Genomic DNA, 14,557 nt, shown 5'->3' on the forward strand with positions numbered 1-14,557 from the left:
TTTTTTTTTTTTTTTTGGCATGATTCCATGGGCTCATTATCATCAAAATTGGAACTAAATGACCCAAATCATCATGCACCAAAGAAAAGATCATATGCTCTGAGCCCAGAAATCCTACAGTTTCTTTTGAAAGTGTACTTTGGACTGCTGATCATCTAGGAAAAGATCAAGAAAAATAAAATTTTTCATTTTCTATACATTGTTCCAACTTCCTGCCATAGTAGGAGATAGTGAATATCGTCCTGTATAGTTTCCACATAAGATTTGCACAAATTACCATTTTCCCTTGATTGCCTCCCTCCCAAACAACCTTTCCACCAAAGAATGCCCAAAATCATAAAAATGAGGAGTAGCACCACAACTACAGCTCCAACCACAATCTTCATCTTACCATCATCAGGGAGACTGAAATCTACAGAAAATAAAAATAACTAAGGACAGTAATTTTAAGATTGCATTCTGAAATATATTTAGCACCATATAGAAAATCCAAAGCAAGATAGCAACAGATGGTTAAAAGACAAACAGCCATAGCATGGTTATAAAATGATGTAGATCATGATATAGTTTTTTGTAGTCTTCCATCTAAATGTAATTTGACATGGTTTTGAGTCTTTCATCTAAATGCAGATACATATGGAGTTCTAGATCCACTAAATTCCTGTGATTCCACAGTTCATCAATCTAATCTAAGTATGGAAAAAATTGGACAACAACAAGATTCTCAATCTCCAATATAATTACCAGCTTCCACAGAGATAGCTGATATGAGGGGACCATATGTTCCTCTCTTTGGGGTAGCTGTTGTTCCTTTCCCAGCCCAAAAAAAGCGAATCATCAAAACTTTATTTGTTACATTTGCTTTATATTCCCTAACAACTGCTTTATCAACCCCTGGTGCAGCATTTTCAATATCAAAATCTTTCAACACCAGTTTTTCCTGCAGCAAATTAACTCAATTAACACCTCTACTATAATATACAGATAGAAATAAATTTGACAGAATACCTGCACATAAATATCAAATATCCGCCTTCCAAGACTGCCAAAAGATCTATTATCTCTGACTACTATCTCCGCAAAGTGAAGTTTCAATTTATAAGGCCCATTTGCTAGGCAACGGGCATAGTATGTGATTGAAAGAGGAGACAGGCGTGCACTTATGTATAGTTCAGCCTCATTCATTTTGAGTATGGATACATTATTTGCTACATAGTCATTTCCAGTAGTGTCTATATCCCAAAATCTTCCGGAGCTACTGAATCCCCAATTCTCCCTTTGAAAAAAACTTGCTCCTCCAGCTGGATCATCATCCGCTTCATACTTTATGTTTCCAACTGTACTTGCTTTCCCACCACAATTTATATGTACTTTATTGAAATCTATATAGAAGCAGCACCAAATCAAGCAGACATAATAAAAAAGCAATGAATTTTCCATTGTATTTCTAATTAATTTATGTAGTTGTCTTGTACAAGATGAAAAAATAACTGAAGCAGGCCTAACTAGGTAACTGAAGCATATATCTTATACTTTGATTTCAATAGATCAATAATTACCTCTTGAACATGGAGAGTTCTTCAGGCACTCACTAAGTGTTCTTAATCAGTGAACCAGATAAAGTGTCAGTTATCCAAGATAAAAGTGAAAAGGACAACGTTAAGAGCATCTGTTCTTCTAAAAAGTTTTCAAGTTTGAAGCTTACAAGTTGTCCCTTCCAGAAAAGCTTTTGAACAAATTTCTGATGCAATGGAAAAATCAGTTAGTTTCAGAAAATTGAAAAGGTTAAGAAGAGAGCAAGGTTTGTAAAGCTCCAGTAGGTAAAAAACTTACAGATTGCCTCGACATGATGGGGCAGAACGCTCTGAAAAATTATTGTAAGAAAGATCTATTTGGCTACACAAAAAGCATAATTATTATATTGTACCTCACTATAATTCCAAACAAGAAAGATTACATTTTAAAGAGTATTTTGCTAAAATTGTCAACATTTTAAACTATTCAATATGGAAAGTGTTAGAAATTATGTTTCAAGATGCCAAAGCCTATTGTAGGCTCATATACTTGTAGATCAAGCATATTAACTTTGAGTTAGTTTAGGTTTAGCTTAGAGTTCTTAATTCTATAAACCATACATTAATTTCATTTTGAACACAAGTCATATAACAAAGAAGTAGCCACCAAAGGTTTTCTGCTATGGACATAAGCTGTTAGGCCAAAGCACATTATGGCCGTACCCAATACACATTAAGATGGTACCCAATATTTGGCAAGCCATCATGAGTCTATTCCTCAACCATCAAGCCCTGACAACACAATCACCTACAAGCAAGAGGTAGAGAACCTGACATGCAAGGGCAACAAAGCCCAGAAATCCCCTTGGATTCGAATCTAGTAGGCAATTCAAAGTGTGGATAGAAATTGTAATTGACAAGAGGTAACGTCCATACACACAATTTAAGTCCACTAGAACCACCAAGTCGTTCAGGCGCAATCAACGCTATCCACACACAATACTCCCATCTATTGGTTTTGGCATTTGGTGTCAGCTATCATCATCAATAGTGGCCATTCACTACCAGTGTCATTTGTCTTACGCATTTCTAGATTTCTCATGACATTCAAGTCCGTAGGAACTCAAGGTTCCGCCATAAGTTTTAGGTGGTGTCAAAGATATTGTGGCCCAAGAGATCCAAACCTATTGTAGGTTTCTATATTTGTGGAGAAAGCATTAACACTAGAGTTCTCTATTATATAAACCATATATTGGATTCACTATAAACACAAGTCACATAGAAGGATGTAGCTATCAAGGTCTTTCCACTGTAACTAACCCCATAAGAGACCATGAAATGAAGCACTATCCAAGTAAAGTATATAATATCCCAAAAAATGTTATTACACACTCGACACACATTGCCTTTTGGAATTGTGTTTTTAAAACACAATTTTGGTTAAAATTGCAAAATCATGTTTTAAAAACACGATTTCAATCATGTCGCAATGTATGTACTTTGAGTGAGTAATAAGGAGAGTGTAACTATCATTACTCATAATATTATTGTAGCAACTTCAAAAATTTGTTTCTTTATACTCACAAGTCAATGCAAAATTGAAGAAGAATTTAAGATGTAAACCCTTACTGAGTATTGTCTATGCCCTTGATCCCTTCTGGAATAGGCCCAGTGAACAAGTTACTTGTCAGAAACCTATTTAGTAAACAAACAAAAATATCACTGGTTAAACACGTAATAGCATGACCATAGGTGAGTTTGGCATCCGGTATTTTCTAGTAGCTGATTTGCAGAAAGGTGACAAAAAATATAAATATATACACAATTTTATTTCAATTTTTTTTGAAGCTATTTTATTTGTTTATTTGGCAAAAGGTGAGAAAAAACTGGATTTAATAAAATATTCTTGCCAAAATAAGAGGAGGCCAATCAGATACCATGTTTAAGGGTCCTACTCTATTTTCTCTAGTAAAGACCTAGTTATTTAACGTCATTTTAGGGTTATTCTAAAGGGCAAAACTTAGGTGGAATTCCTTAGGAGCAATATATTAGGTTCTCCAATTAAATTCAAACAGATAGTTGTATTAACCAATAAATCACAAACAATGTTATCTTTTCTAAGGACACTTAAATTCAAACAATGTAACTATGTGTTTTACGGTTTACCCTAATATACTCTATCTAAAGAACTGTACTTAAGTTTTAACTTATTCTAAAAGACAAAGCAAATGGATAGGATTCTAATTTTGGGTGTATACAAAGTGAAGCTCCTTGCAGACTCACCCATGGATGTCGGCCAATAGGCCAAACTTGGTTAAATATAGTTGTGTGCTTTAGCTGCCTAATTGTTTATTTGAATTTACACTACAATTGAACTAAGTTAAGGGGTTTTTTGTGAAGATTACAAATATTTCAATTCCGATAAATCACCAAAATCTGGAACAATTCCATCCAATCTGTTGAAGCTAAGATCTCTGCAAGAAAAGAAGGTTTTTTAACTACAGATCTGAACTGAAAATGGAAAAAATTATAAGAAAAAATGTCAACTACTAAAAAGGATGCAAGTCAAAATAAAAACACAATATATTGTAACAACTAAATGATAGAGAAACTCATTAATCAGTTGAGATAATTATGTGCTCTGATACCACATCTCTGTCAAATAGTTCCCATTTTAGCTTAAGTTTCTATTCTACTTTTTAAAAAACTAATGCCAAAATTTGTATTTAAATAACTTCTTGCTCTAAGTTCTAGAAAATAAAACATTAACCAAATTTTAAGCCCGTAAATTTGTAAATATAAATAACCTGTTATATTACCAAAAGATTCGGACTTTCATATTTACATATCTATAATTAATAAATGGGATAATTGACCATGTTCTGTTCAAATGTCCAATCATCCGTGGGCTGCAGTACCTCATTTTCCATTAAGAAAGGCTAAAAATAAGAGGTACAAGGAGAAATGAAAGTAGCACTATACAAGGTTTGAAGTTGGGTCAGTTTCAATATAGATTTAGGAATTGGTCCAGAGATATTACAGCTCCTCAACATTCTGCAATGTAAATAAACTTTTGGTGAGCAAACCTGTGGTAAATTTTGTTTTCATTCCAATCTATAGCAATGTTCAACAAAAGAATGACTTACAATCTTATCATGCGTGTGCTGCTTCCTAAGTTTGGAAATTTTGAACCCCCTCCAACTAAGTCACTGATCCTCCTACATAGAGTTGCACCATCAATAATTGTTAGCTCTTCAGCATTAAATTTCATTAATTAAAACATCACATGAGCATATCCTAGAGATTATGTTACGAATTGTTCACTTGAAAGGCAAAACTCACAGCTCAGTTAAGTTAATCAAGATAGAAATGCTAGAAGGAATTGGCCCCTCAAAACCACTAGCTTGGATCTCTCTGTTAACAACACAATTCAAATGGATTTAGATCACACCTGAAACCTTTTATTTTAAAGAGGTTTAGATAAGGATGTAAGAAAAAGCACATACAATTTCTCAAGCTGTTTCCAACTTTGGAAAAAGTCAGGCATTCTTCCAGTGAAGTTGTTACTGCTAATTCTACTACATGTATCCCAAAACAGAAACATTATTGAACAAAATACAAACAAGAAGAATGCTACAGTCACCAAAATGACTAAGATATTTTTCAAGGAAAATATTAAAGTACTATCAGCCACGGAAAAGGTTTCAACCACTTACAGTTCCTTTAATTTGGTCAACTTAGTAAGCGTGACTGGCAACTCTCCCGAGAGATTGTTAGCACTAAGAGTGCTACAGTCACCAAAATTAAAGTTGAGGTCATTTCATGTGTTCAAGATTAAGCAAATCAATGACAAATCAAATTTATTTAAAAATTAAGGGGGAAAAAAAAAAAAAAAAAAAAAAACAGATTCTCCAAGTTAACCAACTTTCCAAGCTCATGGGGAACCATTCCTGAAAACAGATTGGTCTCTATACTCCTGAATGTATAATATATTCTTAAATATTAAAGCTGGTTAAACTAAATGGAAGTATGACATAATTTACTGTCTATATAAGGAGTGATGATAGAAATACTACAAATTTTTTTTGCGTAGAGCTTACAATCTGATGTGTCACCAACCACCAATAAACAATTCAAACATTCATTCATTAAGAGATTGAAGTCCACTAATCACTTTTCTTGTCACACCAGATTGTAAACTTTATGATTGGTGAGAAAGAATGATACAATAAGAGCATACAGAAATTTAAGTGTGGTGATGCTTCCCAAGAAGCTTGGAATTGGTCCTGATAAGTTGTTCACAGAGAGGGACCTGTAGCAAGTCCATTTAATTAAATAAGAATGAGCCTTTAATGGCTAATCTTGGACATGAACTGAGGAATCACTTACAAAAATTTCAACTTTGTAGAAGCCCATTTGTGGGGTATGTTACCACTAAGGAAGTTACGATTGAGATCACTATAATCAAGAGGAAATTGTGCAATTATGTGGTTAAATCAATTATGGGAGTGCTAATTAGTAAAACAAATAATGGGTACTCTTTCTTACAGGTACGTTAGGTAGGGTAGCTTCACCAGAGATCGTGGAAGCACACCGCCAAGATCCTGCCCTTTAAGAATCCTGTGTGACAAGGATATTTTGAATGGTTTAGAATAAAGAGGGAGAGAAAGAGAGAGAAAAAGAGAGAAAGTATTAATAAAATTTTGGGATAAGATCTCTTATTAATTCTCTATTTCCTTCCCATTTAAAAAAAATTAAATAAATATTATGTGCTGTACAACCAACTAAAAATTTGAGAGAATCAAGATTCAATTGCAATAGATGGGATCATTTTCCTAAAATTTTAAATAATAGTATTTATTACATACAAACTATTTTACACTTTTTTACACACGCTTCAAAAGCAATGGAAATAAGTCTGGATTTGGAAATCGTGACTTTAATTTCAATTGAATAAAACAAACTCTACATATATTGTATAGTTTCTCAAGCAATACAATAAGACCCGTATATAGTAGAGGTGACAATTTTTACCTAAACCTATTAACTCACTCATAACTCATTTAATTTGAGTAAGTCTTGACCCAACCCAATTAAATATTTGGGTTAAATGGACAAGACCCAAATGGGTAATTCAATTAAATAAGTCTTAGTAGGTAAGCCAATTGGATACTAAAGTATCCATCTAAAATTTAAAGTTTAATACGTGTGTGTGTGTGTGTGTGTGTGTAAAGAAGGAAGAAGCTACTGTAAACCCTAATAAGCTAAACCAGCTGCCACTTCTTCCATCTAACAAGGAGAAAATTTTCACACTATGCAGTTTGTTCTTTTGGTTGATTAGCAAAATAAAAGTTTAACTTTTACTTACAATTTAACGACGTGGCATACACTATTAGGGTAGGAGCAATTGCAAATGAGAGAATTGTTGTACAGTGGCCTCGAATCCAATTTTGGCGTTAACCAACTTGACTCATTTATGCATGGGTCCACATTGGTATTCCAGTCTTTCTTTCCCAATTGTTTAGCTATTTCACCAAGGGCTTTCACTGCATGATAAATCAAACTTAATCAATTTCCTTTTAACCTTTTACCTTTTTTGTTGGCTTTAGATTTAATATAGTCAATAACATTGAAATTCCTTAACCAAGTAATAAATTCAAATAATGTAATATTATGATCATAAAAATCTTAATTACAGTCAAAATAAAAAATGTTATATTCACAATATTTTTACAATAAATCTTAAATGACAGGTTACTATTAGCTGTTTTGGGTGAACAAAAAAGTAATTTTAATTGTGGATTCAAATTAGAACCATAAAAACTTATCACCGTAAAACTTGAACCTTGAGATGGGCATTAAAAATTTTAAAAAAGGAAAAAAAAAAATCCAATTGTAATGCCTCATTACTGAATCAAACATGAGTTGCCTTAAGCAAATTAAAGAATTAAGATCAAAATCTTCAAAGTTTTCTCAGGGTCTTTTCTTCTCCCACATTTTCTTTTGAGCTATGAGAAATTGAATCAGCAATTGGGCTTTTTCATTGGGCCAACTGACTATGGGTACCCTATCTATCTATATAAAGTACAAAAATGGTTGGGCTAATAAGGTGGCACTGAGTTTGTTAATGTTTTAATTTCAACATAATAAGTTGAGAGGCTTGAATCTAACCTAGTACCTTGTAGTATTTCTAATTTAAATGTTTAGGGAAGCAAGATTAAAACATAATATTCAGGACAAAATTAATTCTAAATTTTATTATTAGTACAAGAAAAAAATGACTTAATTTATTAATTGGAAAAAATATTAAAATAGTAAATATAAGATAAATATAACCTATAATTTTCTTTCCTATGCTTGGTTTCAATTGATTTTTTCAAGCCTAGTTTAGAGTTAGTATATGCTTAAGCTATTCATTCATAATTTAAGCTCACTATAAATACATATTTCAAACAAGTAAAAAATACAAATAATCAATATATAGTCATTCTCTTATGAAGTTCAAACTTCAAAGATTCATATAAATATAAGATATTTCACACAAATTAACTGAATACTTAAAAAGTAAAATTAAACATAAATTAACTTAGAAGTATATATCTACAATATGATCATATATTTGAAAATTTTAAAATATTCTATATGTAGGCCTTGATTTTCTAAAGATGATGCATGAGTTTTATTTTTTTATTTTTGATTAACTTAAAAGTACCAATATTTATTCTTTCTATCTTAGATTTCATTTTGAGGTATCAAAATATGGATTGATTGCAAAAGACTTTAAAAGTATATAACATTGTTAAAGAATTATAAAATTCAACGCATTAGTTAGAAAATATTATGATAATATGTTATGATTTCAAGGTTACATATAAGAATATTTTCCTTGATTACAATAGGAGAGTTAAAAGTTATTTTTATAAAAAAGAGTTTCAATTTTGGAATATTATTTTCTTAATAAGTACTTGTGGGGTGTGAGGAGTAAGGGTCAGGGTTCAAATCTCTAGAAGTGAGTTTCATATACATATACACTTAGATTAGGTTAAAGTAGGTTGCGGTGTTGATCTGGGTTTTTTGGTCACTATGGTTGATTGAGTTTGGTATGGGTTTTTAGTTGGGTTGATCATAGTGATTTTTGGTTGGGTGCCAATAGTGTTGTTGTCAGTTGTGGGTGATCTAGTAGGTTTTTGGTTGGGTTGATCACAGTAAGTTTTTGATTGAGTGTTGGTGGTGGTGGTGGATCATGGTGGTGGATCATGGGTGATGTGAACTAGTGGGTGATCATGGTGGTGGATCATGGGTGATCATGGTGGTTTCAATAGTTGCTATAGGTTGTGGATGATTCTAGTGGTGTCATGGGTTATAGGAAAATGAAATTTTTATTGGGTTGTGTACTTGTATGTTAAAATAGAAGATAAGATGTAGGATGTATTGTTAAGTGATGTGTTAAAATAAATAAAGTAGTCTTTTAAGGTGCTAAGGGTTCATTTGGGAACCGCTTATTTTGCTGAAACTGAAAACTTTTCGCTAAAAGTATGTAAAAAAAAGTTAAAATCTGACTTTTGTAACAATAGAACTCACTTAACAATGTAATGGAACCCAATTTAGGAGAAAAATAAGCTAAAAAGTAAAATAAGCTAACTTTATCTCAAATTCTGAACGCAGCCTAAATAATACATTTTTTAGCATCCTCAATGTGAATACTCTTATCCCCAAAAGATTTGAAAAACATGCAAAAGTAAAATCATACATGTAGCACGTATGAAGACAAATCAATCACCGTCCATACCAATGTTGATGATGAAGGAAATATTTGAATCTCGTTCCCGTTCTATAGTTAAGCTCTTTTTTCTTTTTTCTTTTTATTTTTATAACACGTTCTATAGTTAAGCTTGTGCAAAAGGGAGTGAGATTGAGAATTAAAATTTTTAATTTTCAACCTTGCCTTAGGTGAGAAAAGTTGAAAATTAAAATTAAACTCAGATGCTCTCAATTATTGAAAAATTATTACATTTCCTTAGTCTCAATCCTGGAAGGAAACCTGTGGTTGTGGATGATATATCATGTTTGGAAAAGACAAAGGTCCATACATATCATTTATATATATATATATATATATTTTCCATATAACTGTCTTTCTCATATCCATGACCAATTTCCTGGCCAACCAAATTTCGGTGGGTTTGTAAGGTTTTTTTTTTTTTTTTTAAATAAATAATAATAATGATAATAATTTTTGTTTTAGATTAAAATTGTGCGTCACTAAACCTTTTTTTTTTTTAAATATGATGTGACAAAATTATTGTAGATTTTCAAAACTTCCTTATAGAACCTTTTTTTTTTTTTAAGAAACAAACACACACTGACACACATGATACATCTATATAGAACTAAATCAATCAAATAACAATAATCAATCAGAGCAATATATTGGATACCGACTATACTATTTTCGCCTACTCCTTCTAAATTCTTCTAGTGTTGACGATTTTTGTTGAACACAGCTGAATGCATGTATAGATGTCCAGTTTGAAAGAACAGATTTGATCCTATATATGAAGCAAAAATATACAGATATATATATATATATATAGATAGATAGATAGATAGCTAGAAAGCAGAGCAAAGAATGTCCCGACCTTCATCACTATGAGTTGTCCCTGTTCCAGGTTGTGTTGCCATGCACATAAGTAACAAGAACACTATAAAGCTAATGTAAGGAAGAACAAGCCTTGCCATTATTGTTTGCTCTGCCGACTAGCTAGCTATTCCACGAGCTCTGCTTGCAAATTAAGTGCAGAAAGTCAGATATATGTAGATATTCTTGTTAAATGTTAACGGCCCCTACAATTTAAAGAGTAGGGCCCTTAACATTCAATAATTTTTGTTTTTGCTTTCGAATCTTCAATAGTTAGGACTATGTCCTTTCAAAAAAAAAAAAATAGTTAGGACCATGTCCCATTCCGAAAGATCACTTTTAATAAAAAAGCCTTATCACGAAATTTATTGTCGGCTTTTTAATGTCCCATCCATTTGTCAGGCCTTTTTTAAGTTTGTCATGTGCTTTTTCTTTTAACGTTTAGCCCGTTTGTTTATTTGTTTCTTTAAAAAAAAGAAAAAAAAAAAGCCTTGTTTGTTTATATATACTGATTTTTTAAATATTATTTTTTAAATTTCAAGTATACTTTAACTAAATTTTTAAAAAATAAAAAAAATAAGCTAAATAAATTTATGCCAAACTGATGGATGATCTTTACATATAAGTATATAACCCGTAAAAGTTTAAATAGCGATTATGTGGGTTTATTATTATTTTTTTCTAGTTTTTTCAATTTTTACAATATGTAGTTGAGTGGATCTGGATTTGATGCAATAACCTTATTCAATAGTGAACTAATGGCTGAAATTAAAAGTTGAAAAATCATTTTAATATTAGCCCTTAAATTAGAATTTTTTTAATAACTACACAAGATCTCAATCTATAATTGAGTTGGTAGTGGTGGCTTCACGTTTAAGTTAGGGTGGTAATAGAATAGGACCATATGACTTGCAATATATATATATATATATACTTATAACAAAAATTATATACTAAATTAACTTATTTTGACCATCCTAACAAAAATGTTAAACACTTATATTAAACACTTTGGCTTGAGAAGGACAAAATTGCCTTTTGCGAGGGGCATTTCTTTAATTAGTTTGGGAAGGGAGGCTTAAGGCTATATAATTTGCCCGAAAAGGGCATAGGCCAATTTTGTCCGGCTTGAGAATCACAAAAAAATAAGTTCTACAAAAATAAAAGTAATACTACATCCAGAATATTTTTATAGTAATTTCACAACAAATCATATGTGGTAAGGTGTTACTGATTCTACCTTGAAAAAAACTAAGTGTTTAAATAACAACAATAAAAATTAGCCCAAATAATAACAAACATAACCCAAACAAAAACAAGACTAGACCAAACAATAACAAGGAAACAAATTATTCAACAAAAAATCTATTCAAAAAAGAAAAATTCCTAATCATTCAAATATGTAACTTGTTTAATCCATTACATAAAAATAATCTCTAAGTGTATTTTTTTTTTCCCTTAAAAAATGGTATCAAGAGAAATATTGTAGTCATAAATTCTCTATAGCGATGCTAGCCGTTTTTCCCTCTTTGGCTTTGTTGTCACAACAATTTTGCTCTCTTTAACTACTCAATTTGCAATTGTAAAAAATGTCATCTCTCTCTCTCTCTCTCTCTCTTATCATTTTAGACTCTCTCTCACTTTATTACTCTCATCTTAGTATTCTTAGTTTTAACTTTATCTCTTATCCGTCTTTTTTTTTTCTTTTTTGTCTTTGCTAGTAGAAAGAAATTATAATACTTCATGCATTTGCTTCTTCAAAAAAAAAAAAAAAAAAATTGCGAAAAAAAAATTCTATGCCGCCTCACTGAGTTGGCTTGAATTATATCGTAATGGCGGCTACATGGCAAATCAGACTTGTCATACGAATTGTGACTAGTCAATTATTGTATCACTTTTGTAATTCTATTCTAACTCTGTTTTAGTTTGTCAATCATGGTAGGCTGAAAACAATTGCAAACTATAAGACATTTTCTCTTGATTGGGGGTTTTCTCTTTTTGCTGGAAGTAGAATATAGAGCCGTAGTTTCTGTACTTGTAAATTATGAAAAATGGTTTTATGGTGTATTTAGGATTTGTAAGCACCACTATTAATTGAATCATCCCTATGTTATTGTGAAACTTTATCCTTGTCACTAAAGCCCTGTTTGGTTGAGGTGATTTTAGGGAGATGAAAAAGAGAAGGAGAAAAGTGGAGAGGGAGTAATTTTTTCGGGTGTTTGATTGGAATAATTTTAAGAGATAAAACTGGTAGACTTTGACGTTCAATAATTTTTATTTTTTGCTTTTGAATCTTCAAAAGTTTGGACTACGTCCCATTCCTAAGACATAAAATATATTTCTTCATATAGCTTTTAATAAAAAAATCCTTATCACGAAATTTATTGTTGGCTTTTTAGGTTTGTCGTGTGCTTTTTCATTTAACGTTTACCCTGTTTGTTTATATGTTTCTCAAGAAAGAAAAAAAAAAAAAAACTTGTTTGTTTATATATACTGATTTTTAAAATATTATTAGTTTAATTTCAAATATAATTTAACCAAATTATATATAAAAAATAAATAAATAAGCGAAATTAGCTTATGTCAAATTGATGGATGATCTTTACATATAACCCGTAAAAGTCTTTAAATTACAATTATGTGGGTTTATTATTATTATTTTTCTAGTTTTTTTCAATTTTTACAATAGGTTGTTGAGTGAATCTGGATTTGATGCAATAGCCTTATTCAATAGTGAACTAATGGCTGAAATTAAAAAGTTGAAAAATCATTTTAATATCAGCCCTTGAATTAGATTTTTTTTTAATAATTTCACAAGATCTCAATTTGTAATTGAGTTGGTAGGGCGGCTACATCCAGAATATTTTTACAATAATTTTACAACAAATCATATGTGATAAGTTGTTACTGATTCTAATTAATATGAGACTAATATTGACATCAATTTTTTACCCATCAATAACATTTTGTCGCATAAAATTTATTGTGAAAATATTGTGGACGTAACATTATTGCAAAAATAATTCTGACCCCCCAATCATAACCTTTAACCCCTTAAAAATTAAAAACAAAGGGCTTAATAGTTCAAACAACAACAAAAATAACCTAAACAAAAACTAAACTAGACCAAATAACAACAAGTGAACAAATTATTAAAAAAAAAAAAAACCTATTCAAAAACGAAAAAAATAAAATTTTCTAATTATTCAAATGTGTAACCGGTTCAACCCATTACGTAAAAATAATTTCCAAGTTTAAATTTTTCTTAAAAAATGGTATCAAAAGAAATATTGTAGTCATAATTTCTCTGTGGCTATGCTAGCAGTTTTGCTGTTTTGCTATTGCAATAATTTTGCTCTCTTTAGCTACTCATTTCGCAATTGTAGAAAATATCATCTCTCTCTCTCTCTCTCCCCCAATTTTTCTCTTCCTTATTATTATTTTAGACTCTCTTTCACTTTATTACTGTCATCTTAATATTCTCAATTTTGACTTTATCTCTTATCGGTTTTTTTTTTTTTTGATAGTAGAAAGAAATTGTAATATTTTATGTATTTGTATTTTTTTAGTGATGTTGAAATCAAGTTACTTATTTATTAAATATGGATATTGTATAAAAAAAAAAAAAAATTCTAAGGCCACCTCACTGAGTTGGCTTAAATTATATCGTAATGTCAGCTACATGGCAAACCAAACTTGTCATACGAACTGTTATAAAATTATAAAAAAAAAAAAAAAAAAAAAGGCGAAAATACCATTTTCGTTCTTACATTTTTACGCAATTCCCACTTTGGTCCCTAACTTTTTCTTTCACAGATTTTAGTCCCTATCCTAGAAAACGTGTCTCATTTTAGTCCCTGGCGTCAGTGCCCTAACGGAAAAGTCCTAGGTGGCAGACGGAAGCTGACATGGCGCTGATGTGGCAATTAAAATATTATTAAAAAATATTATTTAGTTTTTTTTAATGCCACGTCAGCATTTTAATTTTTTTTAAAAGCCATGTCAAAAATTTTTTAAAATTAATTAAATTAAAAAAAAAAACCTTAAATTTAATTTAATTAAAAATTTTAATTAAAAAAAATTTCTTAATGTTCTTAGTGTTCTTCATCTTGTTCTTCATTATACAACTTAATTCTTCATATTCTTCCCAAATCAAACTCAGCAACCAAGAACTCAAACCCATCACAAGATCACAAACCCAGCAGCCCAAGAACTCAAACCCAAATCACTAGGACATAAATGAAAACAAGAAGAAAAAAATTAAATTAAATGCTAACATGAAGAATGAAGAAACCAATAACTCAAATCTCCAGCAGATCAAGAACTCAAATCCAGCAAATCAAGAACTCCCAAATAAAACCCAGTAACCCAAGAACTCAAACCCAAATCTTCAGAAAATCAAACC

General features: G+C 30.9%; 1 protein-coding gene across 2 annotated transcripts; it reads right to left on the minus strand.

Moving 5' to 3' along the window:
* Window positions 1-84: 84 nt before the first annotated feature.
* On the minus strand, window positions 85-10,367 carry LOC111996509 (probable leucine-rich repeat receptor-like serine/threonine-protein kinase At3g14840). Of its 2 annotated transcripts, XM_065765326.1 has the most exons (19): window positions 10,154-10,366; window positions 6,883-7,060; window positions 6,063-6,134; window positions 5,904-5,972; window positions 5,755-5,826; window positions 5,419-5,490; window positions 5,231-5,302; window positions 5,021-5,092; window positions 4,857-4,928; window positions 4,661-4,732; window positions 4,497-4,568; window positions 3,920-3,988; window positions 3,144-3,209; window positions 1,834-1,896; window positions 1,706-1,741; window positions 1,560-1,600; window positions 1,009-1,382; window positions 745-940; window positions 85-412 (listed from the first exon to the last, which is right to left on the minus strand). In XM_065765326.1, the coding sequence occupies exons 1-19, from the start codon at window positions 10,251-10,253 to the stop codon at window positions 186-188; spliced, it is 1,995 nt and encodes a 664-aa protein (XP_065621398.1). In that variant the 5' UTR covers window positions 10,254-10,366; the 3' UTR covers window positions 85-185. The 2 variants fall into 2 exon arrangements, with proteins under 2 accessions (XP_065621398.1, XP_065621399.1); XM_065765327.1 differs by lacking the exon at window positions 3,920-3,988 and having other exon boundaries at window positions 10,154-10,367.
* Between the last annotated feature and the right edge of the window lie 4,190 nt (window positions 10,368-14,557).

This window comes from Quercus suber, unplaced genomic scaffold (assembly GCF_002906115.3).
Source record: "Quercus suber isolate HL8 unplaced genomic scaffold, Cork oak 2.0 scaffold_621, whole genome shotgun sequence".
Lineage (NCBI taxonomy): Eukaryota > Viridiplantae > Streptophyta > Magnoliopsida > Fagales > Fagaceae > Quercus > Quercus suber.

Bases quoted from the DNA above. Each gene is read 5' to 3' on its own strand.
- LOC111996509 (XM_065765326.1), bottom strand. From the start codon at position 10,253: ATGGCAAGGCTTGTTCTTCCTTACATTAGCTTTATAGTGTTCTTGTTA. The intron at 5,303-5,418 runs GTTTTTTTTTTT...TGGTGACTGTAG, and splicing joins TTGGTTAACTTGGAGAATCT to CACTCTTAGTGCTAACAATC. The intron at 1,383-1,559 runs GTAATTATTGAT...GCTTCTATATAG, and splicing joins GAACTCTCCATGTTCAAGAG to ATTTCAATAAAGTACATATA.